The sequence below is a fragment of the Hyperolius riggenbachi genome, chromosome 1 (genome assembly GCF_040937935.1).
Source record: "Hyperolius riggenbachi isolate aHypRig1 chromosome 1, aHypRig1.pri, whole genome shotgun sequence".
In the NCBI taxonomy this organism is placed as follows: domain Eukaryota; kingdom Metazoa; phylum Chordata; class Amphibia; order Anura; family Hyperoliidae; genus Hyperolius; species Hyperolius riggenbachi.
In genome coordinates, this window is record NC_090646.1 from 623,511,305 (window position 1) to 623,537,814 (window position 26,510).

The 26,510-nt window shown below is 42.3% G+C and overlaps 1 protein-coding gene across 7 annotated transcripts in view; it reads left to right on the plus strand.

Annotated features, from left to right (window-relative positions):
- The window catches only part of GHR (growth hormone receptor), a 496,455-nt gene that overhangs the window by 299,677 nt on the left and 170,268 nt on the right, over window positions 1-26,510 (plus strand). For 5 of the 7 annotated variants that reach the window (XM_068251067.1, XM_068251022.1, XM_068251040.1 and 2 more), the window contains one exon: window positions 14,426-14,506. In XM_068251067.1, the coding sequence (XP_068107168.1) occupies window positions 14,437-14,506 (70 nt within the window). In that variant the 5' untranslated portion in view covers window positions 14,426-14,436. Of the gene's footprint in view, window positions 1-4,008; window positions 4,078-14,425; window positions 14,507-26,510 lie in introns of those variants that run through there. The other 2 variants (XM_068251058.1, XM_068251070.1) reach the window with 2 other exon arrangements.

A 26,510-nucleotide genomic window follows, 5' to 3' on the forward strand; every position in this document is an offset into this window, starting at 1 on the left:
TTTTCCGATCATTTTTCTGATCGATTTTCAAATCGTTTTTTTCTGATCAACGTCCATTCACTTTTATGAGAAGATCGATCAGGAAAACGATCGAAATCAGATCGGATCTGTCAGAAATTATCTATTGAGCCATCTATCTGTTGAAAAAACTCATGGTGTATTCCCAGCATAACTCTTCCCAGTGGGGGGACGAGTATATTCAGAATGGTTTGGAATTCTGGGAGAGTAAATAGTAAATAAGGCATTTGACTGTGTTATTCAAAAAAACAGCAAAGCCTCGACTTGTATACGAGTCAATCCCAAATTTCCCGTCTCATAGCCAGGTTTGGGGTTGGGTGGGCTGCCTCTCTCTCTCTCCCAGGGTGCCGTAGCAGAAGACACAGACCTACAAGTGCAGCGCTGTGTCCTCCGCTCTGTTCTTCACTTGCTGGTCTGCATCTACCAGAATAACCCTCGGTGTCACGTGACATCGGAAGCCGGAGAGACGCTGATAGACAACTTGAAGAACAGATGAGAGGACCCTGCGCTGCAATAATCGGTCCATGGCTTCCGCTAGTGCACGAGGCACTGGGGGGTATGATGATAAACACAGATCAGCAAGTGAAGAGCAGAGAGGAGTACCTGGTGCTGTTTTCCACTGCAGCTAACTATTATGGTGGCTTTGTGCAGACTGATCGTGGCTTGACACAGAGCTGGAGCCTGGGGATGTTGCCGTAAGGTGACAGTTTCACCTGTGTCTATTTGTTACTTTGGCTTTAGCAACGGTATAGCGGTGATTGGCAATTATCTGGGCTGCACATGTGTAGCCATCTACAAGGATGACCAAGCTGATGATGTGCAGAACTTGGAGAATGAAGTGATTAATGCTTAGCAGCAAAGCAGAGCAGACTGATAAATACTGCATCTGGGGACCAACAGGGTTAATGGCTGCACTTGTCTGCCAGGAGGGGTTAATGGCTACAATACTTTATGCAGTGCAGCTGTTACACCTCCTGGTCCCCAAGTGCAGCCATTACCTTTGTGGGGTAGACTTATACTTGAGGTACTAAAGTTTTCTAGATTAAAGTGAACCTCCGGACTAAATGAATTAATTGACATTTGAAGCCTAGCGTGTGCAGCTGGGAGGGGTGATCAGGACACAGGACAGTTGGAACTGTGTCTCCTGCTCCCTGTCACCTACTTTCAACCAAAAAGATGGCTGCCATCATGACAAAGATGGCAGCCCCCATGAATCACAAACATTTGCCTGTTCTTTTAAAACAGGGTGGGTAAGAGATTATATTATCTATCTATTCTAATTAACACAACTAATGTAACTTGATAACAGTATGTTTATTTAGGCTGTAGTTCCCCTTTAAGAGGGTTGAATTTGGGGGTCGACTTACATTTAAGATCGACTTATATTCAACTATATATCAAGTACATACGGTAATTATAAGTTACAAGTTAATGCAGGATGATACAGATTGTGCAAATTTATGCTGCTTGCAAATGGATCAATCAAATCCTAACAAAGAGGAATTTGATTGGTAAATTTTCAAGCTGCATCCATCTCCAGAGCATTAGCATGCCTATCAGTGGCTGGATGGTGTAATGGTTAAGGGCTCTGCCTCTGACACAGGAGACCTGGGTTCAAATCTCAGCTCTGCCTGTTCAGTAAGCCAGCACCTATTAAACAAGTCTCCCTAACACTGCTACTGCCTATAGAGCGCGCCCTAGTGGCTGCAGCTCTGGCGCTTTGAGTCCGCTAGGAGAAAAGTGTTTTTTGTCTTGTCTTATCATACGGTGCTGATGTCACTGCATTATCGCATGCGGAGTTCTGTTGCTGAAATTCGGTCAGCAGTGCAGTGGTGTGCTCAGGCCCTTCAGATTCACACACACATACAAGGACTGTCGCTTGCAGGGATCTGGGTAATTGTCATTTAGTAATTGGCTCAACATCACTATAATCTTTCAAAGTCTTGACGCATCTACAACGGCGCTTCGGTAATTGGACGCGTACTTGTGTACGGGTGTGACGCGACAAGACTTTATGCGGACGTTGTAGGCATGATTCTGATTGGTCATGACCTATACGTACGTATGTACGGATGTGATGCGTAGAAGTCTTTAGGCGGGCGCTGTGGGAAGATTTTCATGCGCAGTATGTTGCGTATCCGCGTAGCTTTCAAGCGGACGCTGTAGGCCTGCAGGTGATTGGTTGTGTATCCCACAATATGGTATTTTCCTCCCTTGAGCCAGAGAAACATTATGTGAGACATGGACGCTTAAAGTGTGAATTCATGTCAGAATTGAAAACTACAATGGATTTTAACTGTGATTAGTGTGTTGCTGTGAGAATTTATCTAAATTTGCTATTATATTCACATTATCGTTTGTGATTGGTAGATCTCACTCATGAATATGTAAATTGTAAGTCTTCTATCAGGTCCTCTTGAGACCTATGTGTGATGTGTAATGGACTGTTAGACTCTGCAATGATTTGAGAATGAAGGGTCGGAACACCTGTGCGTCATCATCATGCAGACCTGTTTTTTACTAATGTCTTCTTACTAAGAGCTATAAATAAAGAAACTCGAATACTGGATGGTGCTTTGATGATTTCTCTGATTGGTCCATTGATTTCGAGTTCTGTGATTGGGCTAAAATTAGTGAATTGCAGTAATGCAGTATTTCTGCAGAAATCCGATTTCCGAGTTCCATTTTCCGAGTTCCGATCGGAAATTCAGATTTCCGATCAGAAATTCGGAAATTTTAATTTCACAAAATCCGAATGAGCATCCCTAATGGTGAGAAATAAGAACAGGCTCAAAGGACAACCGAGGTGACATGATGAGATAGATGTGTTTGTACAGTGCCAAACACACAGATAACTAGGCTGTGGTGCTTTTTTTTTCTCTGCCTGAAAAAGTGAAACATCAGGCATGCAAGTGACAGTTTCTGCCCAGGTCAGGACTGGGTCAGACTATAGCATAACCCTCACTGATAAGTAATTACAGCCATAAAACACTTTCCTGTCAGTAAATGGCTTCTGAGAGCTGGAAAGAGATAAAGGGTCAATAATTCACAGATTTGAGCTTTGACATACTTCAATGAAAGTGTCATTGGGCAGAGACAATGAAACAGTAAAAACTTCAAAACTAGATTTAAATATAAAATAAACCTGTCTGTGGGATATTTAAGTCATTTTTAGGAGAAGGAAGATAGATACAATTATTTTCCTCATCAATTTATTTTCAGCTCTGATTTCCTTTAAAGTGGCCACACATGATTAAAACGATCAGATTTCTCAAAAAAGATGAAAGCTTTTTTTTTTTTATTCGGGCAAGAGATCGGATTTCTCGTTTTTATTCGATAAAAGTCGATCGGGAGTGCTGGATTTTTCTGATCTATTTGTATGAAAATTGAATGGTGTGTGTGGTAGATTGTCAATTTATTAATATACTTATCCAAGCAACTTTCTCTGAGTTTTCATTTTTTTTCATATTTGGGGAAAAATTGAACACGTGTGTGGTACATTGGTGAGATTTGTGAAATGTTACAATCCGTCAGAAAAATGGATTGCAATTCTTGCTTTGGGAAGATATTTAAAAATTGTACGGTGTGTGGCCACCTTTAGACTTTATTACCACATAACAGAATTTCTTATTGAATTTCGTCGGTAAATCATGAATTTTGTCTGTATTTTAAGAATGGTCCTTATTTTAGCACTGAAGGTAGTAAAATGAGAACAAACAGCTTAGTGAATGAATTCACCTCTGTGATAAATCATATGCAATGAACAAATACCTCTGGAAATGATAAGATCACCCCTGAAATTTAGTGAATGGAGCCCTTATGTGTTTTGGTGAAGAAAGTGGCTGTTTTGTTGTGTTCCATAGAGGAAATGTGCAGTGTGCAATATTTCCCAGAATCCTTCTTCCAGAAGTGAGACTCCTACAGCCATTATTCCATTGTGGCCTCTCCAGACCTCATTGCCGTCTGTAAGGGCAAGGATATGTTGAAGGATAATCTCTAGAGAGAAGAGTCCCTGTTGTTCACTGCAGTCAAACATTAATAACTTTACACTCACCACAGGTTTGTTTGTTAGACCAGTAAGGCTTGCACTATATATTTATATATAGACCAACCTTGAGTAAATAAAAATGGGCTACAGAAATGGTTATTGAGCAACCATCACTATGGCAACCAGGGTCATCAGTGTGGACCTTCTTGTTCCTCCTCTGAGGCTAGTTCAAAGATTATTATAGATGGACCCTCATAAGGAAATGGTGCATCATAGCGGAATCAACGGGGAATCTGGTTGCTATGCAGCCCATGTATTTATCTGTGGAAAGGTCACACAGACCTACACTTAGAGCAGCAACTCTGCACAGAGAGCCGGAAGCACCTAATTTATTTTTTAAATGAAAACAGGCGTATACACAAGTCAACTATCTTTCTCTTTTTCCCTTTTCTATTTAAATTGTCATGTCTTATTGATCCTGATGGCATTGAGCCAGTGATCCATTGTATAGTCATAGGGGATGGTGCCCTGTGAGGTTCATTACATGGAACACGCCATTTGATTATTTGCTCGCCCTTCCTCTTCCCCCACACTCTTTTCCACTTGGAACTTGTGGCAAACTTTGTTTGAGCAGAAACAGTCTACCGTTCTTGCTGTTGATCAAGAAGTGGAAGCTTAAAGCAAAACCTGAAGCGAAAATAAAACTTTTGAGATAATGAATTGTATTTGTAGTACAGCTAAGAAATAGAACATTAGTAGCAAAGAAATGAGTCTCATATTGTTTTCTTGTACAGGAAGCATTAAAAATCTTTAACGCTTGTTCTTTAAAAATTGTTTAAAATCTTTAAAAATTGTTATCTATGCAAAGGAGCTTCCCTGAGCTATTTGACGCACTGGGTCGAATACAGTCCTGTTTTCTGAAGCACTTAAACAGCAGGGAAACAGTGAGAGACAGCTTGAGATAAGGTTTTACTGAAGGAAAGTTCATTATTTCTGATTTTCTTTTATAGCTTAAAAGACAGAGGGCCATATTCTATTGCTATACTCGCCAGCGCTAAGCACTGGCGAGTTCTTAACTTAGGCGATGGGGGCATCGCCTAATCTAATTAAACTTTAGACCCCCCCAGGCGGAAAAGAACTCGCTTGGGCGATATAATCGCCCAGCGAGTTCTTACCACGGAATCCAATTATCCTTATCATGTCTCCGGAGACAGACATGAGCGTTAGCTTAGACCTGCAATAAGCAGGTCTAAACTAGCTAACGCACGTCGTCGCCGCAGCATCTGGGGGTCTTCTTTAATAAGGAGACCCCCAGAGCTCCCCGTCGGGTCGCCGCACAGTTTAGAAGCCCCCGCGCAGCTCTGCAAAGGTTCTCCGTCATACGTACCGCCGCCGTTCACCTGCCGCCTCTCGCCGCAAAATCCGTCGTGTAATTACAGTGTATCTAACACTGTAATTACTGTGCGCATAGAAGATGCCCAGGCAAAGCATCTTTGAATCTGCAGCCGATTTCCCCATTGGTCCGCTGTCTGAGCCATTTTATTGGTTCAGACAGCGGACCAATGGGGAGCCCGGCTGCAGATTCAAAGATGCTTTGCCCGGGCTCCTTTTATGCGAACAGTAATTACAGTGTTAGATATACTGTAATTACACGACGGATTTTGCGGCGAAAGGCGGCGGGTGATCGGCGGCGGTACGTATGACGGGGAACCTTTGCAGAGCTGCGCGGGGTCTTCTAAACTGTGCGGCGACCCGACGGGGTGCTTTGGGGGTCTTCTTATTAAAAGAGACCCCCAGATGCAGCGGCGGAAGATGGCGGCGATGTTCGGCGGGCGAGTGCACATGTTTGGGGAGTGAGGCCGTGGTGCTGATGGACAGCACCACAGCGTAAACCTCACTCCCCATCGCTCGGTAAAAGGGAGAATCGCTCAGGCTTTCGCCTAAATAATGCTCCCTAACGATCGGCCATCGCGCGAAGGATATGGGCAATAGGATTTGCCGGTAATCCTCGCGCGATGGCAAGGTGATAAGTAGCTCGCATCTGCAAGCTACTTATCACCTTGAATAGGATATGGCCCAGAGTGTGGTTTCTAAACTGCAACTGTGACGGAACGATGCAATGTTATGAACAAAAGCTATTAAAATATGAGATTCTTTTCTTTGCTACTAATGTTCTATTCATTATCCATACAATTTATTTCCATATCCATACAATACAATTCATTATATCAAAGCGTTTTTTTCCGCTTCAGGTTTGCTTTACAGGAGTTCTTTGGGTATTTTTTTTATAAAAAATAAAAATGGACACTTACCTGGGGCTTCTACCGGCCCCCTGAAGCTGTAATGTCCCGCGCCGTCCTCCAAAGATCCACCGTTTGCCGCTGCCGGTCTCGGTCTGATCGGTATCTGAGACCTGCTGCGCGGTGCTCGCTCCCGTGCGCGTCATTGGGAGCTTACTGTGCAGGCGCAGTACAAGAAAACTTCGTACTGCGCAGTAAGCTCCCAATGACGCGCACGGGAGCGAGCATTATTCGTCTTGTTACACAAATATATTACAGGGACCAGAGGCGGAGAACCGGGGATAGTCGGAGGAAGGCGTAGGACATTACAAATTCGGGGGGCTGGTAAAAGCCCCAAGTAAGAGTTCGTTTTTATTTTAAAAAAAACCCAAGATAGCCCCTTTAAAGGTGCGTAACACACTCCTGATTTGTTCAAAATACAAATTGACAGTCCCGCCCGCAGTGTGTGTGTGTGGCGGGGGGGGGGGGGGGGGCGTTCTGACGACAGTTTGCCTGTATGTACAGTCTGTCAGTAGGCTGATATGGCTGGTTTTGATGGCCGGTCAAAACCAGCCTTATCAGCCTGCCGACAGACTGTACATACAGGCAAACTGTCGTCAGAACGGCCGCCCCGCGAAAGTGTCTGACGACCCATAGTTTAAAGAAATCAGGAGTGTGTTGTGTGTACGCACCTTAAGGTGTCCATTAATAGTACAATTTTAAGTGACTTATCATCTTTTTAATTCAAATCAATTAGATTGGTTAGATTGCATTGTATGAAAACAGAGAAGCTGGTGGGCTGGACCCAATTCATTCTTTCTCATTGTTTTTTTTTTTTTAATAAATTCACAACTTTGTGTTCTTTAATGGTGTGGATCTACTAAATAGAATCTTATCTTTTAATCTGGATAGTTTGAATACCAGTTGCCTGACTCTCCTGCTGATCCTGTGTCTCTACACGCGTAGATGAGGCTCCGATGTGTGTTATCAATCGAGCCGCTAATGCGGCTCGATTGATAAGATCCGACAGGTCGGATCTTGCTACCGTCGATTCCCTGCTCGCTCCCCGCGAGGGGACAATGGCAGGGAATCGAGCGGAAGATAAGCGACGCGGGGACAAGCGGGTATCGAAGCCGGGGCGAGCAGGGACGGCGGAAGAGGCGATCCGGCGGCTAATCGAGCAGCTGGATCGGAGCCTCATCTACGCGTGTAGATGAGGCTTTATACTTTCACCCACAGCCCCTGAACAAGCATGCAGATCAGGTGCTCTGACTGAAGTTAGACTGGATTAGCTGCATGCTTGTTTCAGGTGTGTGATTCAGCCACTATTGCAGCAAAGAGATCAGCAGGACTACCAGGCAACTGGCGTTGTTTAAAAGGAAACATCCATATCCCTCTCAGTTTATGTTCCCTTTAAACAATACCAGTTGCTTGGCAGTCCTACTGATCTTCTAGCATCAGTAGTGTCTGCCTCACAACCCTGAAACAAGCATGTGGCTTATCTAGTCAGACTTGAGTCAGAGCACCTGATCTGAATGTTTGTTCAGAGTCTATGGCTAAAAGTATTAGATACACTGGATCAGGAGGACAACCAGGGCACTTGCATTGTATAGAAGGAAATAAATATGGCAGCCTCCATATGACTCTTACCTGAGGTTCCTTTTAAGTGAAAGTTGCCACTCCGAGGACACAACAATTATAAAATAGCAGTGCTTGTTTATTGTTTAGTGATCCATTATGAGTGGTTTGCTAAATGAAGTTAGGCAATAGTGATGGTTATGTCTAGGAGAACTCATAGAGAAGCATGTGATCAGTTTGGCCAGGTGATAGATATGCAAGTGTCTGACTTGCTAGTCATGATCATGTGCTAAAGCTGGATGTGATCACAGCAAATCAGAGCTTTGCAAATCTGTCAGCTGATCATACATGCTTCTCCATGAGTTCTCCTAGACGAGACCGGCACTAATGACTCTAGATGGACAGGAGAGGCTCTCCTGAGAGGATCATGATCGATCACCTCGGGTAATGAATATGTAGAGAGTGTGCAGGGCGAAAGGTTTTTATTTGTACTCACAGATTGACCTGATTGCATTAGATTTATGGGACACGTGGAGACGGGTAGAGTTGCACTTTAATCGTTGTTCTGACATGTGATCTTCCTGTGCAGTCTATTTCCAGAGCAGCCGGTTATATCTCTGTGTAGCAGGACAGGAAGGTCTGCAAGCCATTACGATTGACTGATTACCTCCATTACATTGTTCATGCCAGTGTAACCGATGTATAGATTGATTTTTTTTTCTATCTGAGAAAGCACCGTTTACATGGCGGAAATCAGATGCATTAATGTGATGTGATTTCTTTCTCTTCCACAAACGGAGATAGTAACACAAACTGGGCTGGGAATGTGAAGAGTCCCAGAATTTGTGATCTAAAATTACAAACTGGGCCAGAAACTTAAAGCGTTATAAAACCCTGACATAATATTCAATAAAAACATGTTTTCCTACTTTTTATATGCCATACGGTTATCATATTTGCATTTGTGCATAAGTATTATTATTCATGTAGAAATTACTAGTTCCCAAAGTACACTTTTTTTTGCTCTGAGAGCTGCCTTTGCATTTTATACATATCTGGTTTTATTCATCTTGTATTAAAGGCAGAAAAACTTTCTGATTGTCTGTCTGTGTTCAGGAGAGTCTGCACAGTCAGAGAATGTGTCACATTCCTCACTTGATACAATTAAGTAAACACAAGATAACATTATCTCCAGTTCGTGCTTTCTGATTGTCTGTCTGTGTTCAGGAGAGTCTGCACAGTCAGAGAATGTGTCACATTCCTCACTTGATACAATTAAGTAAACACAAGATAACATTATCTCCAGTTCGGATGCGTCCAGCTTTCTCTGCACTGAGCTTGTAACTCCTGTGTTTAACTAATTGAATGCTGTTCTAGTTAAAAAAAAATGGTGGTAGTATATAATATGCTGTAAATAATATTTTAGAGCAAAGAAGAAATGCTGAGTTTCATTCCGCTTTAAAACCATTCTCAGGTCAAGAAATAAATTTTCCTTTAAAAAGAAAATGTAATGTTCCCCTTTTCCTTAGGCCTCGTCCACATCACGACACGCAGATGACTGTGTCATCGGAACGCAACACATACGATCGCGGGCCTTTTGCGCCGCTACTCACTGCCGATCCCATTCACTACAGTTAATGGGTCAGCTCCGCGATCATGGCTAGCAGGCTGTTAGGAGAAAAATAAGTTTGTTCCAGTTGTACAGCGCTGCGATCTAGCTCAGCGCTGTACAGGGGACAGCTTTGTGACAAAGCTGTCCTCCGGAGTGGCTCACAATGTGATCCCCTCTCATAGGCTAATGATGATTGGATCTCGGGGGGAGGAAGGTAAATAACATAAAAATAATGAAACTTAATTTTAAAAAATTCATTTTAAATTAACTAAAAATAAAAATGACAGTGCAACCATCAGAAGCCACCTACAGAAAGCTCTGTTGGTGATCAGAAAAGGAGGCAAGATTCATTTGTGTGCTAAGTTGTATGGCCGTGCAGCAAACCGTTAAAGCTACAGTGTGCTGAATTGTAAAAAAATCACCTGGTCACTAGGGGGGAGTAAGCCTGTGGTCTTCAAGCAGTTAATTAATACCCCTTTCATGATCTTTCCAACCCCTGAAATTAGCCAATTTTATGCACAGAGAACATGGAAGGGATCACTTCAAGTGTAATTGGTTCCATTTAACAAACCAGCATGTTTCTGGCACATGGAAGGAAAAATGAGAAATCACACAGAGGGACAGCCTACAAAAAGGGCCCTAGCTGGTATAGGAACCTGGATCTTTGGTGCTGCAAGATAGGAACCCTAACCCTTGAGCTTTAGCCATATATAAATACTGTATGTCTTTTACACACTAACTATAAACAATAAGATAAAAATGATCTGATTGTCCATTGATCTGAATTGAATTCTTCTGCTGACCAATTGAAAACAAAAAAAAACAGTCGCCTTATAGGTCGTTGAGTGATCAGATGTGCTGATTGATTGACCAAAAGGTTGCCTTTGGGTTAGCAAACATGCATGAACCCTAAGGGCCCGTTCAGACTACAAAATTCGGACCGCAACGCATGCGGACCGCAACGCGTACGAACGCACGCATGTCCGCGTTCGTATGCGTTGCGTGGCTGATCCCATCACTGAAAAGTGAATGGGACAGCCGCGCGTTTTTGTAAAATCTGCGTGCAGCATGCGTTCCCGGACCGCATAGGTCCGGAACGCATGCTGTGTGAACATCAGACATTGCACTCTATGCAATGTCTGATGTCGTGCGTTTTGGCCACCTGCACGCGTTTCCAAAACGCGGCTGGAAACGCGTGCAGTGTGAACGGGCCCTTAGTATGCCCTGATGAGCTATGCCTAACCTCTCACTGGTGGCTTCGGTTGATTGCGACCACCATTGTCTGAGTAGAGAAATGGAATCTCCTGCCTTCCGTGACTAGGCAATCGTGCAAAAATATATTCTGTAACATATGAAGTTCTGACCATGAAATATTTCAACAAGTCAAATTTGGCTCGTGGTTGTCGTGCAATCCAGAAAGTATTCAGAAAACTCCAGTTCTTGCTATCTTTGTGGCCAGAACCATGGCTGTGGAGAACAGTTAAGCTTTAAGCAATTATTGATTTCAGTTTATTTCTCCATTATGTCGCAGTATGGCAAATCCATCTCACTTGTGTGAAGGCTGTTTAAAGACCACTATAAATATGATTATACACAATGAAAAGTGCTGTGAAGCCTTTGATTGGAAAAACAATGACTAATCAATATTATGAAAATGAAGATTGACCCACTAATCCAAAAATAAATATTAATTGAGCCCCATAAATACCACTCAGCATTAGAGAATATTTTCCCGAAGAGAAAATGCTGAGCACACTTGCTTTTATTAATTTCCTTATTCTATGGCTACCAAGTAATCATATTGCAGCAGTGTAGACAAGACAAATGACATTTATATTGCACTTTTCTCCTGGCGGACTCAAAGCGCCAGAGCTGCAGCCACTACGCCGCGCTCTATAGGCAGTAGCAGTGTTAGGGAGTCTTGCCTAAGGAATAGGTGAATCCTTACTGAATAGGTGCTGGATTACTGAAATAGGAAGAGACGAGATTTGCACCCAGGTCTCCTGGGGCAGAGCCCTTAACCATTACACAACCAGACAACGGGTAATTTTCAAAATGGCTCTGTCCTTGCTAATTAAATCTGTGTGAACGAGGAGAAACTGAAGTTATTTTGGTATTGATAGCAAAATTAATTTCTACAATAAATGGAAAATGTACTTAGGGATTACATGTCCACTTTAAGTGTATTGTTTTTCTAGTCCTGACTTCCTATCAGATGGGAAAGGTTATCTATTGAACTGCCTGAGCTAAGTGCCTCTAACTGAATTCTTCCCACATTAAGTACGTCTAACTGAATTGGATTCTTCTCGCACTCTGATCAAAACTGCCTATTAACCACTCTGTGACCGCCTAACGCAGGATGGCGGCCTCAGAGTGATTTTCTAGTCTAGTCACTCACCGGTGCGTCATCTCATGATGTGCAAGAATTGCAGGGAGCTCGCTCTAGCGTGAGGGACAGTAAATAAACAGTACAGGGATCCATGATCAGCCTGCTAGCCCACGGTCACGGCTGGCAGGCTGTTAGAAACAAGCAAACAGCCTATTTGCATTTGTACAGCGCTGCGATCTAGCGCAGCGATGTACTGGGGACAGCCCTGTCACTTGGCTGTCCCCTGGAGTGGCTCACAATCTGATCCCTCTCATAGGCTGATGACTATGATAGGTGATCTTAGTCCTGGATCTCGGGGGGAGGGAAGAAATTAAAAATAATTGCTTTTATAAAAATAAAAAAAAATACTTTTTAAATTAATAAAAAATTAAATTAATTTAAAAAAATGACATTGCAGCAGCAATGAGATCCCACCAACAGAAAGCTCTGTTGGTGGCAAGAAAAGGAGGTAAGATTCATTTGGCTGTTAAGTTGTATGGCTGAGCAATAAACCGTTAAAGCAGCAGAGTGCTGTGGTCTTTAAGAGCTTAAAGTAAGGATATAAAGCACATGGAGGTCACCATTTTTGTTACTGCTCAGATGCTACAAGTGTAACTGTTGGGCTTTTCTTCTGCCTCTAATTCTTGTATCAGTGACCCAGACATTTTAGGCCAATCAGAAGACTTGAAAATACTCTGTAGAATCCAAGTCTTTTGATTGGCCTATAATTACTTCAGCAATCCATTTTCTATTTTGAAAATTGAAAAATATGCTTTCTCTGGTTGAATGCTTCCGAGTTCCGAAGTATTTAGCCAATTAACTGTTCACAAGTATATTGTAAAGTAAAGTACATTTTCAGAATTTGGAAATTGCATTACTGTCAGTAAACTGCGGTAGCCAAATTCAGAATTTGTGGAAACGGAATTTCTGTGAAATCGGCAATGCCGACCATCCCTGCCGCACGATGTGTCCGATGCTAGATGATTGGCTATATTATGACTAGCCTGACTTAACATGACAGTCAGAAAAGTTGCCTTAAAAAAAATAATAATATAGGCATCCTTCCTCTAACTACAAGCTCACTTTAAGCTGAATTTAAAGCAACCATGAGCTTAAAGCGGACCCAAACCAAACATTTTTTTAATTAAAAATATTTAGTTGCACCACTCTGACACATACAAAGATAAATAAACACTCCTTCAAGCCTATGAGCATTTCAGTGCATGCTTTTCACCCTTCTCTTTTCATAGCTAGGGTTATACTGGGGGCAGCCATTAGCAATTCCTCCATTGCCAGACACCATCTACTCCACCAGTTTGCCGGAAAAATCCCGGCAATTTGAAAGGAAGGGAGGGGTTCCTCCAATAAATGTAAAATATTTTATATTTGTCATCATGCAGCTGAAAAAAGGCTGCTATTTATTATTATAATTTAGAAAATAGATTTTATTTCTGAAATCTTGTATTTTTAATTTGGGTCCACTTTAAAGTTAAAGGGTCACTATGGCGAAAAATCTGTTCATAGGGAATTCTCAGCAAGGCTTTTATCCTTTATTAAGATATTCCCTAAAAAGGATTTAAACAATGATGCTGGCCCGCTTCCCTGCTCGCTGCACAGTTTTTTTGGCAGTTGGACAGAGCAACTGCCATTCACTAAGTGTTTTTGAAAATAAATAAATAAATCCCTGAGAATCCACTATGAAGAGATGGACTAGTCCAAAACCTGTCGCTTCTGTCAGATTTATACTACGTACTGTAAGTGACAGCAACATAGGAGAGAAGTAATTTATGGCTCATTTTACTCTGGACAAAACATACTTCTTATTTGTATATGTTTGCACATATTTACAATTTTACAATTTTTCACCATAGTGCCCATTTGGAGATAGCAAACTGCATGTGTAGTAAAAAGGGTAAATAGAACATTAGTAAAAAATAAAAAAAAAGATAAATAAAAAAAAAAATCTAAGCTGTTTCCATGCTATTCAGCACTAAAATAGTTTTTTAGAATCCTGGCACTGGTTTTAAGCTAGCATTAGATGATTATTGCTCAATATGGCTGTTTATGGTCTGATCTGAGCATCACAGTTCTGTCTGCACAGGCTTTGCCTGAACTGCAGTCGCCTAGGCTGAATTTTTTTCTACAAGTTTCTGTTGTTGATTAGAAAGATAGATAGTTGTTGGGTTTTGCTGATCACTGATATTTGATGACAATTTTTTGAATGAACATGGAGCTACACTTTAAATACACCTAGCAGGAGTGCTGGAGCCCACTATCGGCTACGTTTCCGTTCTCTTGCAATTTCTGAACCTCAAAGTACCGTGGCTTTCCCAGAGCGGTCGCGATTTGCCCCTAATACCTTTAAATGCCGTCGCTCCGGGATTGCAGAAACACTTGTGTGATCACTCCGCTGTGAAACCACGCCCATAGGGATCCACTGTTTCCAGGCTTTTTGCCATCGCCAGTGGTGCTGCTGGGCCCCAGGCTTGGTGATAATTACCTGTATGTTTAGTGTGCATTGTACTTTGTTGATTTGACACTTGAATATAATTTAATCAGGAATTTTTTTTCCTCCTTTGCAGCTCACAGAGGAATGGCTTTTTGGCTGCTACTGGCAACACTGGTGCTGGTCTACCCAGGAAGCCTCGGCAATGCAGGTGACGGTAAGACCTAATAATAACAATATTTGTATAAACACTATATGGGTGCACCAACAATAAAAATTAAAGAATGTGTTTCCAGTTATAATACTGTGTTTGTTGGCGGTGTTGGACAATATTCTTTTTTGCTCTTTGAGTTATTTATCTGCAGTCATAACTGCTTGCTTGTTATTTGTCCTCTCTCAGGACCATATGGTTATCTTCTAAAGTGAATGTATTGCATTTTGTTTTTTGTTTTTAAACTTCTGAAAATGTCTTCAAGTGTTTCTACCCTGAGGCTTAAAGAGGAACTCCAGCCTAAACAAACATACTGTCATTAAGTTACATTAGTTCTGTTAATTAAAATAGATAAGTAATATAATCTCTTACCCACCCTGTTTTAAAAGAACAGGCAAATGCTTGTGATTTCATGAGGGCAGCCATCTTTTTGGTTGAAAGGAGGTGACAGGGAGCATGTGTCACATTTCCAAGTGTCCTGATCATCCCTCCCAGCTACGCGCGCTAGGCTTCAAATCTCAAGTTCAATTTTTTTAAACTAATTTGTGCCAAAACAGCAGAAGGAGAACAACAACTTTAGAAATCCCATCATGCTTTGCACAGCATCAGGGGAAAAATGCCCTGGCAAATTTCTTCTTTGCAGCTAAAAATGAGGCTTCGGTAAGAAAAACAAAGTTCTTATGCTGTGAAACTTTGAAACACCAAGCCTTTTCAGTACTGCTGAGTAGATTTTTAGTCTGGAGGTTCATTTTAATGCCTCCCACATTTTTACTGCTTAACTTCCTCATCTCTCTCAGCCTTACCGGTGGCTGAAGGTGTTTATAATTTCAGCTAAAAGCTATGAGCCATTAAGTTTACACTTGCAAATCACATAGGCAGGTGGTGAGCTGACTTGTAGCTCGTTTGTAGCTGGATTGCTAAGATCTGCATATGCATAGTTTGCATTATATACACATAACTATTGTCTGCTGAAGGATTTTAGTTTTTGCTTCAATATCATCAAACTTTTTATATTTGTTTAGAGTTCTACCTGATGGTTCCAGAAATGCTCTCTAAAAATCAAGAGGGACCTTGTTTGTTTGTTCCATAGAAAACAGTGGGGTCCAATGACCAAGTCTGGGCTCTTTCATTTTATAATAGAGATTTATATATTGCAGCAATGAATTGAGACCCTCTTCTGCTCATAAAACTTTACCGGTCAACCACCACCTTCAAGAAGACATTAAAGATAATATTCAATATATTTATAATGCTGTTCTAGTGTATGTATATTGTTTGCAAATTGTTTTTGTTTTTACTAACAGTAATATATATATTTTTAAGTCTTTTTATTTTCATTAGCAATATATTTGGTATCGCCACCAAAAATATAACATTTGTTCAGTGTGCTGATTTGACAGCTAAGTTTGGTAAAATCGAGAAAGTCCTCATTTGGTAGCAATGTAACAAATATGAGATAGAAAATTAAAGGGCCCAGTAAGGAAATCCAGAGACTTTGCTTTTGTATTATTTCTGAGTTTTGTACTGCAGCAACGACCAGCTGGTGCAGCTAAAAACAAAGCTGAAACCTTTGTGTGTGATAATTTATATCCGTATAACGGCAGATAGCATTTCTTTATTCATTCTTTTACTGCCTAATACATTAAAGAAATAAACAGCGTGTATCTATAGAAAGTTTGGATGTTTGCTACTCAGCCACGCAACAATGGCTAAACGGATTTCAATGAAATTTGGCACACATAGTACAGTACCTGGAATAACATATAGGATACTTTTTATCCCCATAACCAAAATTGGGCGGAGACAAATACAAATTTCACTGGGAAAATTTAAACTGCAGCCATTCTCACACTGTTAATGGCAGGGTTCTCAAACTTTGCACAGTTGGTCACTAGGTGACTGGGATTAATATCCAGAAGAGTAGGTGGAGCCTACAAAAGCAAATCACAAAACTCTCATATTGATTTTCAAGGGGAATATTTAATTGCTGACATTGTTCCACTGTTAATGGCACAAGCATCAAACCTGATACAGTTGGTCATTCGGTGACTGGGGTTCAAATTCAGAAAAGGGGGTGGAGCCACAGCCAATCAGATTTGTGTCATTTCAATGCAAAATATTGATGCCAAAGACCGCAAAGCTCACAAACTTGGTCATTGAGTAATTTAGTGTTAGGGTTAGAAAAAGTGGGCGGAGCCAACACCAGCCAAATACATTCCCGGGCAACGCCAGGTCATCAGCTAGTATATATATATATATATATATATATATATATATATATATATATATATATATATATCACACAACAAATACTATACATTACTTTGAAAGGCATATAAAATAAGCTCCTATTTAGAAGACAGAGACAAGACAAATAACATTTATATTGCGCTTTTCTCCTTGCGGACTCAAAGCGCCAGAGCAGAGCAGCAGCCACTAGGGCGCGCTCTATTGGCAGTAGCAGTGTAAGGGAGACTTGCCAAAGGTCTCCTACTGAATTAGTGCTGGCTTACTGAACAGGCAGAGCCGAGATTCGAACCCTGGTCTCCCGTGTCAGAGGCAGAACCCTTAACCATTACACCATCAGCCAACTGCTATTTAAAATTAGTCTTTCAACCCTTTTACACTACACAATTATTGTGTTGTTTGTTTGTTTTTGTTTTGTTTTGTTTTTTTACTCATGTTTTTGAAGGACATACAGTATATGCACATGATTTTCCATAGAGCCTCAACTGAAGATTTATAGGGTTTATTGTGGTACTTTGCCATTTTAAAATCTGCTTCCTTTTCCATGTGTTGCTCTCTGTTTGCAGCTTTCTCTTTCATATGTAGCAACCCTTATTTAATGTCCAGGTGCCTCCCTGGGGCTGCAGCTGCCCGAGGCCCGGGCCTTGGTGGCTTGTCTGGAAATCCGGCCCTGGCAGTGTGCTTCTATAGCACTTTATTTCTTGCGAACAGATTTGCAGCTAAAGTATCATTTGAGGTCAGGATATGTCTGTGGTAACATTGGAAGGAGGTCCTCTTCTCTCTCTCACCCGTGCATTACTGTGGGTATATTTTCCAATTCTATGCCTTTCTTTCATATCACTTCATGCTCACGTTCCACCTACTGTATAGCTCTACTCTCATAAGCAAATACTTCTCTAGAGCAGGCTGACATTCACTTCCTGAGGCCTTGTTCACATTATAGGTGTTTTTGTAAATTTTAAGCATGGGCGATTTTTAAAATCGCCCTGAAAGTGCTTGTCCAATGATTCTCTACAAGAGAGTTCATATCTGAGTGGTTCGGTTGCGATCCGCTTTGAAAAGCGGTACTTGGACCATTTTTGAGGTGATTTGCCTCAATGGAAGGTATAGGAAAAACGCAAAATGCTCACAAAATCGCTTTAGCAAGAGTTTGCTGTTGTTTTTTAAAAAAAATACATTGTATTTACTTTTTCCGGATTTTTTTCCGGATCAAAAGACGGAAGGGCTCTGCAAAAACGCTTACAAAAACGCCCACAACATTGAGCGAACATGCAGAAAATCGACGGAAAACACTTTAAAAAAATGCTGGAAAGAAAAGCCCACCGCAGACGGGCACGCGAGCCGAATGCAATGTGAACAGGGCCTCAGACTATTAGTTTCACCTTTTGATTTTTTCAGAGAAAATCGCAATCATGCCGTACATAATGACAATCGCACTAAGAATGGTACAGGAAATCCCATTTAAAAATTCTGCAAGTTGATTGTGATCACAATTTGCAGTGAAGGTCTCTGGTTACAATTCTTGCGGTTTAGCCCTGATTTATAACAGAAAAATACACTTAGTAGCAAATGCTGCCAACAACAGATGTCTATTTCCCATTTTAATTGGTGTTTTAAGTTTTTAATCAACACTACTACACTACAATCTACACTTATTTAATTTACAGTGATGCATAATAAAATAGCACGATATATATATACAGTATATACTCGCATACAAGCCGAATTTTTGACCCCCAAAAAGGGGGCCAAAAGTTGGGGGGTCGGCTTGTATGTGAGTCGTGGGTGGTGGTCCATGGTCCGCGCCCCCGCCCGCTCCCTCCCTCCGTGGCCGCCGCTGCTATTACCTGCTTTAGGCAGCGGCTGGCGCTGCTGCTGTGACGATGCAGGGGGCAGGAAAGAGCGGTTCCCCTGGTAACGGCGATACACATCGCCGTTACAGGAAGCCGCGCTCTTTCCTGCCCCCTGCATCGTCACAGCAGCAGCGCCGGGCGCGCTGCTGTGGTACACTTACGGTGTACGCATGATGAAGAGGGGAACCCGGATTAGGAAGCGGCCACTGCCTAAAGCAGGTAATAGCAGCGGCGTCCGCTATACTGGCTATACTGGGCACTATACTGGCTATACTGGGCACTTTACTGGCTATACTGGGCACTATACTGGCTATACTGGGCACTATACTGGCTATACTGGGCACTTTACTGGGCACTATACTGGCTATACTGGGCACTATACTAGGCACTTTACTGGCTATACTGGGCACTATACTGGCTATACTGGGCACTATACTGGCTTTACTGGCTATACTGGGCACTATACTGGGCACTATACTGGCTATACTGGGCACTATACTGGCTATACTGGGCACTATACTAGCTATACTGGGCACTATACTGGCTATACTGGGCACTATACTGGGCACTATACTGGCTATACTGGGCACTATACTAGCTATACTGGGCACTATACTGGCTATACTGGGCACTTTACTAGCTATACTGGGCACTATACTAGCTATACTGGGACACACTGGGGGATCACGCGCCTGCACCAATCCAGCATTTCCTACCCCTGGCTGGGGGTCAATCATTTTCCCCTGGTTTTTCAGGTAAAAGTTGGGGGGTCGGCTTATATGTGAGTCGGCTTATATGCGAGTATATACGGTATATAAAATAATCCTAGATCGCAGCTAAACCACAAATTTTAACTTTCATGTCCTTGTTCCATCCAAAAATAAGAACTCTGAGAGCCCATTCACAAAACGTTTTGCGCGGATGATTTTTCCACAATTTAACGCGGAAAAATCACTGGCCAAATACACGTTCTTGGAGCCATCGTGATTAGTCCTTCAATATATGCTAATCACGATCGCTACCAAGTCGTCAAAAATGCTGCAGGTAACGCGCTTGCCGTTTGCAAAATGGTCCACGATCGGCGGCAATCACGACAGTGAGATCACTGCCATATACTTACTATTGTGGTTGCTCATTAAAAAGCGATATCGCTTCAGCGATTAGCGAGAATCACCTGCTAATCGTCCTCGTGTGAATGCGCCCAAAAAGAGAGAAGGAACACGGGGTCCTCATGCTAACGGTCCCCCTAGAAGAAGGCTCCTGTGTTTTTTATTGTGAAGTGGTCATTTACCAGCATTGCTCCCTGTTGTTTGATAACTCTGTTGACTTTTTCCGATCTGCTGTAATTACAAGGCTGGAGTGCCGGTGGAATGAGTTATTAGCAGTCCCCCGCACTGTGCTGCTGCCTGCATGGTAACCATCAGCCAGGAAGAATTCTTCTTATTTTTGAAAGGTTAGGATGAACTAGATGGATATTTGTGCATAAGAGACACAAGGTGACCAGGGACACAGAGCACTTGACAATGTGTACACAGCCTCATAGATTGCAGAGAGGCAAATCTGAACGAAGTACAAAATGTCTTAATAAGGCCGTGTGCCTGTCGTGATAGGCTGGGAGCATCTGGGTGTATTGCTCCTGAGTTGACACTAGCTTATTTCTTCGTCAACAACCTTAAAGAGGAACTGTCGCAAAATTCTTAAAATTTAAATTACATGCAAATAATAAGTACGTTTCTTCCTGAGTAAAATGACCCATAAATTACTTTTCTCCTATGTTGCTGTCCCTTACAATAAGAAGTAGAATTCTGACATTACCGACATGTTTTGGGCTAGTCCATCTCTCCATAGAGGATTCTCAGCATGACCTTTTATCCTCTATAATAAAACCCCTGTGTCCCTGCGTCACGCTGTCCCTTTGTAGCTTGGTCCGTGCTTTTTGCTACTGCACATGTGCACAGCACGGACCCAGCCTCACAGAGACAGGAGGATGGGGACGGGGCCAGGGAGACGGGCGGACGTGTGAGCAGGCGGCCGGGTGTGCGCGGCGGGTGCACGCACAGTAACACACGGCAGGCAGCGGCGAGAAACAGACCTTAGAGCCCGTTTTTAAATGGGCTTGGGTCTGCTAGTTTTTTATAAAGACACTCCCTGAAAAAGATTTATACAAAGATGCTGGCCAGCCTCCGTGCTCAGCGCACACTTTTTTGGCAGTTGGACTGAGCAACTGCCAATCACTAAGTGCTTTCGTAATTAAAAAAAAAACCTGAGAATCCCCTATGAGGAGATGGGCTGGTCCAAAACCTGTCCTGTCAGATTTCTACTAACTACTGTAAGTGACAGCAACATGGGAGAAAAGTAATTTATAGCTCATTTTACTCTGGAAGAAACATGCTTCTTAATTGTATATGTTTACATATCTTTTACATTTTAAGATTTTCGCAACAGAGGTCCTTTAAAGTAAAACAAAGTTGAAAATAAACCGAAGAATCATTGTATATATCCTCCTACTCCTAAAATGATTTTTTTTTAGATACCTTGCAGTTTTATTTTTTGCTTAAAAACATTATTATTCTGTCTTTATTTTTTTAGGCGCAACCCATAATTTCATATGCATATGGCTTAGCTAATTAAAGCGGACCTGAACTCAGAACTTTCTTTCTGTTCTTGAAGATAAGCAACAGCATAATAACCTTAAAAAAAACATTTCTTTGTTACAGCTGATAGAAATCTTGCAATAAATCTGCAGTGTCTACTTCCTGCTTTCATGGAAGCAGACATAGGGTTAACATCCTGTGTTTACAAATTCACTGCTCTGTTGTGGCAGCCAGCTGACAAATCAAATTCACAGTTGTGATAAGTAACAGATAAGGGGGAATTAGACAGGCTAAACTCTCTAAATACATACAGGGTGTATTTCTCTGTTTTCCTAATGTCTTGTACAAGAGCTCAGGTCCACTTTAATGGGGGATATTTATTCACTAACTTGATGGAAGGATGTCTTTTTTTCAACCCAACCCACTGTGTAGCTATGTAAGGCTACGTCTACAGTGGGGCATTGTGGGCAACTTAACAGCTCCATTGTAATGTTTTCATGTCGCGCTGCAATGCAACACCTATGGAATGCTCACAGTGCAGCTGGTGCAATATAATGGTGTGCGCAATCCCAAGAACTGTATGCAGTGGGTTACCACAAGACCTGTCAACATTGACAGTGAAGCAAACTTTTCATTGACTGTGTGCAACACACGGACAAGGTGCTGTGACACTTTGCATTGCTGCTTTTACAAGCACACCGGATGTGATTCCTATTTGCCGGCTGCTGCTGTCAGCGAACTGTGCGTAGAGAACACGCATTTCAAAAGGACAAGTGTGAACCCTCCCAGTTTTATCAAGTCTGTCTTTTTCTCCTTTACAACTCTGAATGGCATGTAGAAGAACTTCTGTTTTGTTTTTAATTGTGGTTTTGTTTGTTGTTATGGTGCCCATATACGGTACAATAAAAAAGCGATCGAATTGAGTGAATGTTAAAAATAATCTTTTTTTTTTTCGGGGGGGGGGGGGGGGAGGTCAAGATAATAGAATAGATTATCCCAACTTTTCAATAAAAATCTGATCGGACATGTTGGAAAAATCTTTATATTCGATCTAGCAGAATAATCGAACAAAATTATCTAATCGAAAAAACATGAAAAAATGGTTCCATGTAGGTGCATACAGACATGCAATTTTGATTTGCATAATCCTATGTCAACTTATTTGCGTATCTCTAGCCAACTGAAGAGAGTGCAATAACACCCAACTTCTTACAGTTGAAGTGTAGCGAAGTGCAATAAACCATGTAAAGAAAAACGAAAGGAGCAACATCCATTAAGCCATTAGACAATCATACCTTTATTCCAAAAAGCAAAGAACGAAACGTGGAAGTTCCGTAGTCTTGGCGGAAAATGCCTTTAGACGTCCGCGGCACATAGAGACGGCAATTGTGAAATGTCTAAACATGTTTGCGGCACTCAAAAGGTTTCAACAGTCCTGTGGGGGATGACCAATGTATAATCAACAACATTCTGTGGTAGTCTAAGAAAGCTGTCTGCCTCCATGCATTAATGACCACAGGTAACGTAGGCCGAGGATCAGGACTTCTGACATCACAGCATTTATTTTCTGTGGTTGGACATGGGAAGCTCGCCCCCTCATCTTACAATCCCCTGTTGTTATCAATAGTTGGAAGCATAGAGTCTCCATGGACTACTGGCCAGAGTGCTCTGCAAGGGCGGGGCCACTGATTCTATTTTTTTGACCTCCTTCACTGAAGTAGGTGCTGCACTTGAATATTTTGGTCATTTTTAAAGTACAAAGTCTTACATATGGACAAAAGCATAAAGCAGGGTTTTTTTTGACTGAAATAGACCATCAATGTCTTCTGGTCAGAGGTTAAAAAGAGGGAAGGCTTTGGATTCTATAGATCCTTCCCGGTCCTCTCAAGGCCTCTACGTTCCAGTCCTGTATCTTCCGTTAGCAGTTCCGACTGTTGGGTCGGAGACTGCTCTCTGCTGCTGTGGGAGCCTTCGGCAGTCTTCAGTAGCCCAAGTGCTCCCAAAGACGTACCACTCCTTACTGCGCATGTGCAAGCACGCATTCTCATGCACTCACACATGCATTCTCACGCACTATGGAGCGGCCTATTTTCCAGAGCATTTGGGCTCCCGACGATTGCCGAAGCCTCTTGCACTGGTGGAAGTGAGCAGACTCGCTACTAATGAGGGAGCCATCGCTGAAAAGCTGGGACCGTAGGAGGAACGGAACCTCTCCTTAGGTATCAATTTCTTTAAAATTACACTTTAGACTTTAAGTCCACTGCTATCTCTCTCTAAGTATATTTTTGTCTTGTTGGTGTCTGTTTACCAATTGCTACATTACCTGTTGTCCACCCTCTGTGGAGGAGTGCTACTCTGTACTTCCAACTGCTACAGAGTGTGACTTGTTGACCTGAGTGAGGTTCTGATTGTTCTCCCCACATGCTCGCTCTTACAGTGGTTGCCTCTGAGGTGACCTACGTTTCTTATTATTACTACTCTATGTAATTTGAGACCACCTACGTTTGGGACTTACTGCACTATATTGGGCTCTTGGTTTCTCCACTTTGTGTTCTCTTCAAGTATCTATACATGTGTGGCTACCTTAAACAGGAACTTTACCCCAAAATTGAACTTCATCCCAATCAGTACTCAATATCACCTTTTCCATGAGAAATCTTTACCTTTTCTTGATTAGATCATCAGGGACATCTGTATGGCTAATATTGTGGCAAAACCCCTCCCACAGTGTGATGTCAGAGTCAAGGCCCTGACAGTTTCCTTTCTGTGAACCTGTTGCATTGTGGAAAATAATGGCTTTTTCCAATTACTGGTTGAACTCGATGGACGTATGTCTTTTTTCTACCAAAATAACTATGTAACTATGTAACTGCCAAACAAGCAGTAGAACATAGCACTCTCAGTAAACGAATATTCCACAGAAATCAACTGAAACACGGAGTAAATAATTTATAAGTGAATATTGTAAAATATAAGCATTTTTATTTATTACGTTATTCTCCGTACAGTTTCTGTATCAAACATGGCTAGCCAGACAAACTGCTGATCTGCGAAGGTAACCTATGACCGCTGCAGTGTCGTCAGGAGAGACTGATGTTGCCAAGAGACCGCCTGCTATCCCAGGAAATATGCACGGTCATTAGAAAAGGCTTCTAGATGTCACACATCTTGTTATGAGGGAGACTACTGTGTTCAAAATACATCTATACTGCTATGGTAGTCGAGTCATGAGTGACATTAGCACTGCCACTGGGCTGTATTATAGTTTTATTACACATACCGATCATGCATGGTATCTGACTGACCTCCACAGCTCCCTGATTCACGTCTGATCCTCAGAAGGCATTGACAGGGGCAGAGAAGGGCTTTTGGGGACATGGTACAAAATCACCCGAGGTGATACTTTTTAAAAAGGTATTTTTGTTACAAGATTGAATCAAGTAAAAATGATTTAAAGAGGAAGTGTAGTAAAAATAACATAAAGAATAAAATTGCTTGTTTTTTACATAACTTACATACATAATTTCTTACCAAAGGCAAACAAGTCTTTTAATGACAGCTTCCTGTTCATCCTCCATAGTAGCTTCCATGTAGACACTTAGCAAGAGGGAAGGAGCAGTGATATGATGTCAGCAGTAATGAGGGCAGCCCTGGGGGAGCTCTTCCTACTTAATGGATGATTAATGGATTCCCCCTCAGAGCGGGGCAATGGCGTTATTCCCAAATCCAGCAAAGATAGAGGTCCTGAGACCTGCTACAGGAGCTGTGTGAGGTATTCCTCCTCACTCCTGGCTGCCCTCCAGCCCCCCTGCAGCGAATAGTCCGCAGAAATGAAACGCTGGTATTCGTTTACACATTGTAAATGTTATGTGAAGAGAAAAAGGACTGACAAAAATGTTTCCAGGGCTAAGCAGAGCAGTCTAAATGAACATGTGAACATTTCTAGTGATGACATTCCAAGATGAACATCTGCTTGGATTTCTACCATAAGCTGATAGATATATTTACTCTATGGAAGTGACTGCCAGTGGGTGTGGCTGTGGGGAAGAGGAGAGGCCAACTGTTCTGCCCTGCCAAACTGCATTGTGGGGTCTAGAGGGAGAGTCATTGGGGTGGATGGTGGTCACTTCTCTTATTGGAGGGAAAATAGTGGTGACACTTTTTAAAGAGAGTCTGAAGCCTTAAGAAAAATCCTCTTTTTCCTTGACATTTATGTTAAGTAATATGTGCAGAGCTAAAACGCCACAATCCCGCAGCAGAACAATGTAATTAAACCCACCAAATCCCCAGGGCAAAATTCGGGGCTCCTTCCTGATAGAGGCAGAGCTTTGTGCAGTATCTCTGCCTCTAATCGCGTCAATCCCCGCGGATCTCCACCTCCTCCCGCCCCTCTCAGTCTTCTTTCACTTCGCCTGCGCAGTAGAGCGGACCCGACTGAGATCGGGTATTTCCACCTACTTCGGAACCAAAAGCCGCAAGAGCTCCCCTGCTGTAAATATTGAACAGGCTGTCGGGTCTGTCAGGTGGCTGTTCGGAGGGCTGCAGCGAGACCCCCGTGGGACAGAGGACGGCGTGGGAAGCCTCATTAGGATCATGATGCTTCCCCCACCCGAGGTGAGTACCCCCCAGGGGAACTTTTTGATCTTACAGAGTCTCTTTAAGGAGGGCCTAAATTGTCACTTGCCTAGGAACCCATTTCACCATTTAACCTTAACCCATCTCTACCACCAGCCGCTGCAGAACTGTGCAATGGAAAGGTGGTGGTGTTGGTGGCGGAGCGGAATACATTGTAGTTACTGGAGAAGTGCAGTTGGGGGCTCTGTATCGAAGGGAAAATATTGTCTGCTCCTGCCCTATGTCAGTTGCTCCTCTCCTGACAGTCCTGCCCCTCATCCACTAGTAGCAGTGGCTGGATAGTGTACTGGTTAAGGGCTCAGCCTCTGACACAGGAAACCTGGGTTTGAATCTCTCCTGTTCAGTAAGCCAGCACCTATTCAGTGAGGCGACCTTGGGCAAAACTTACCAACACTCCCTCCCTGGCTGCAGCTCTGGCGATTTGAGTCTGCCAGGAGAAAAGTGCAATATAAAATGTTCTGTGTCTTGTCTGTGTCAAGTAATCTGTTTTAATCTGAACACCTGCATCGAAAAATGTCAGTACCCATTTTTAGTTTTAGTTTTTGTAACCATGAGATCTTTTATTTATTCCTATGCAATCTATATACAGCAAAGCCTGCCAAATGTAAAGTCAAACCTGTTTCATCAGTTTCTAAGAATTCAGGATCAGCGCATTATATATCCTATATGGCCTGGTGCACA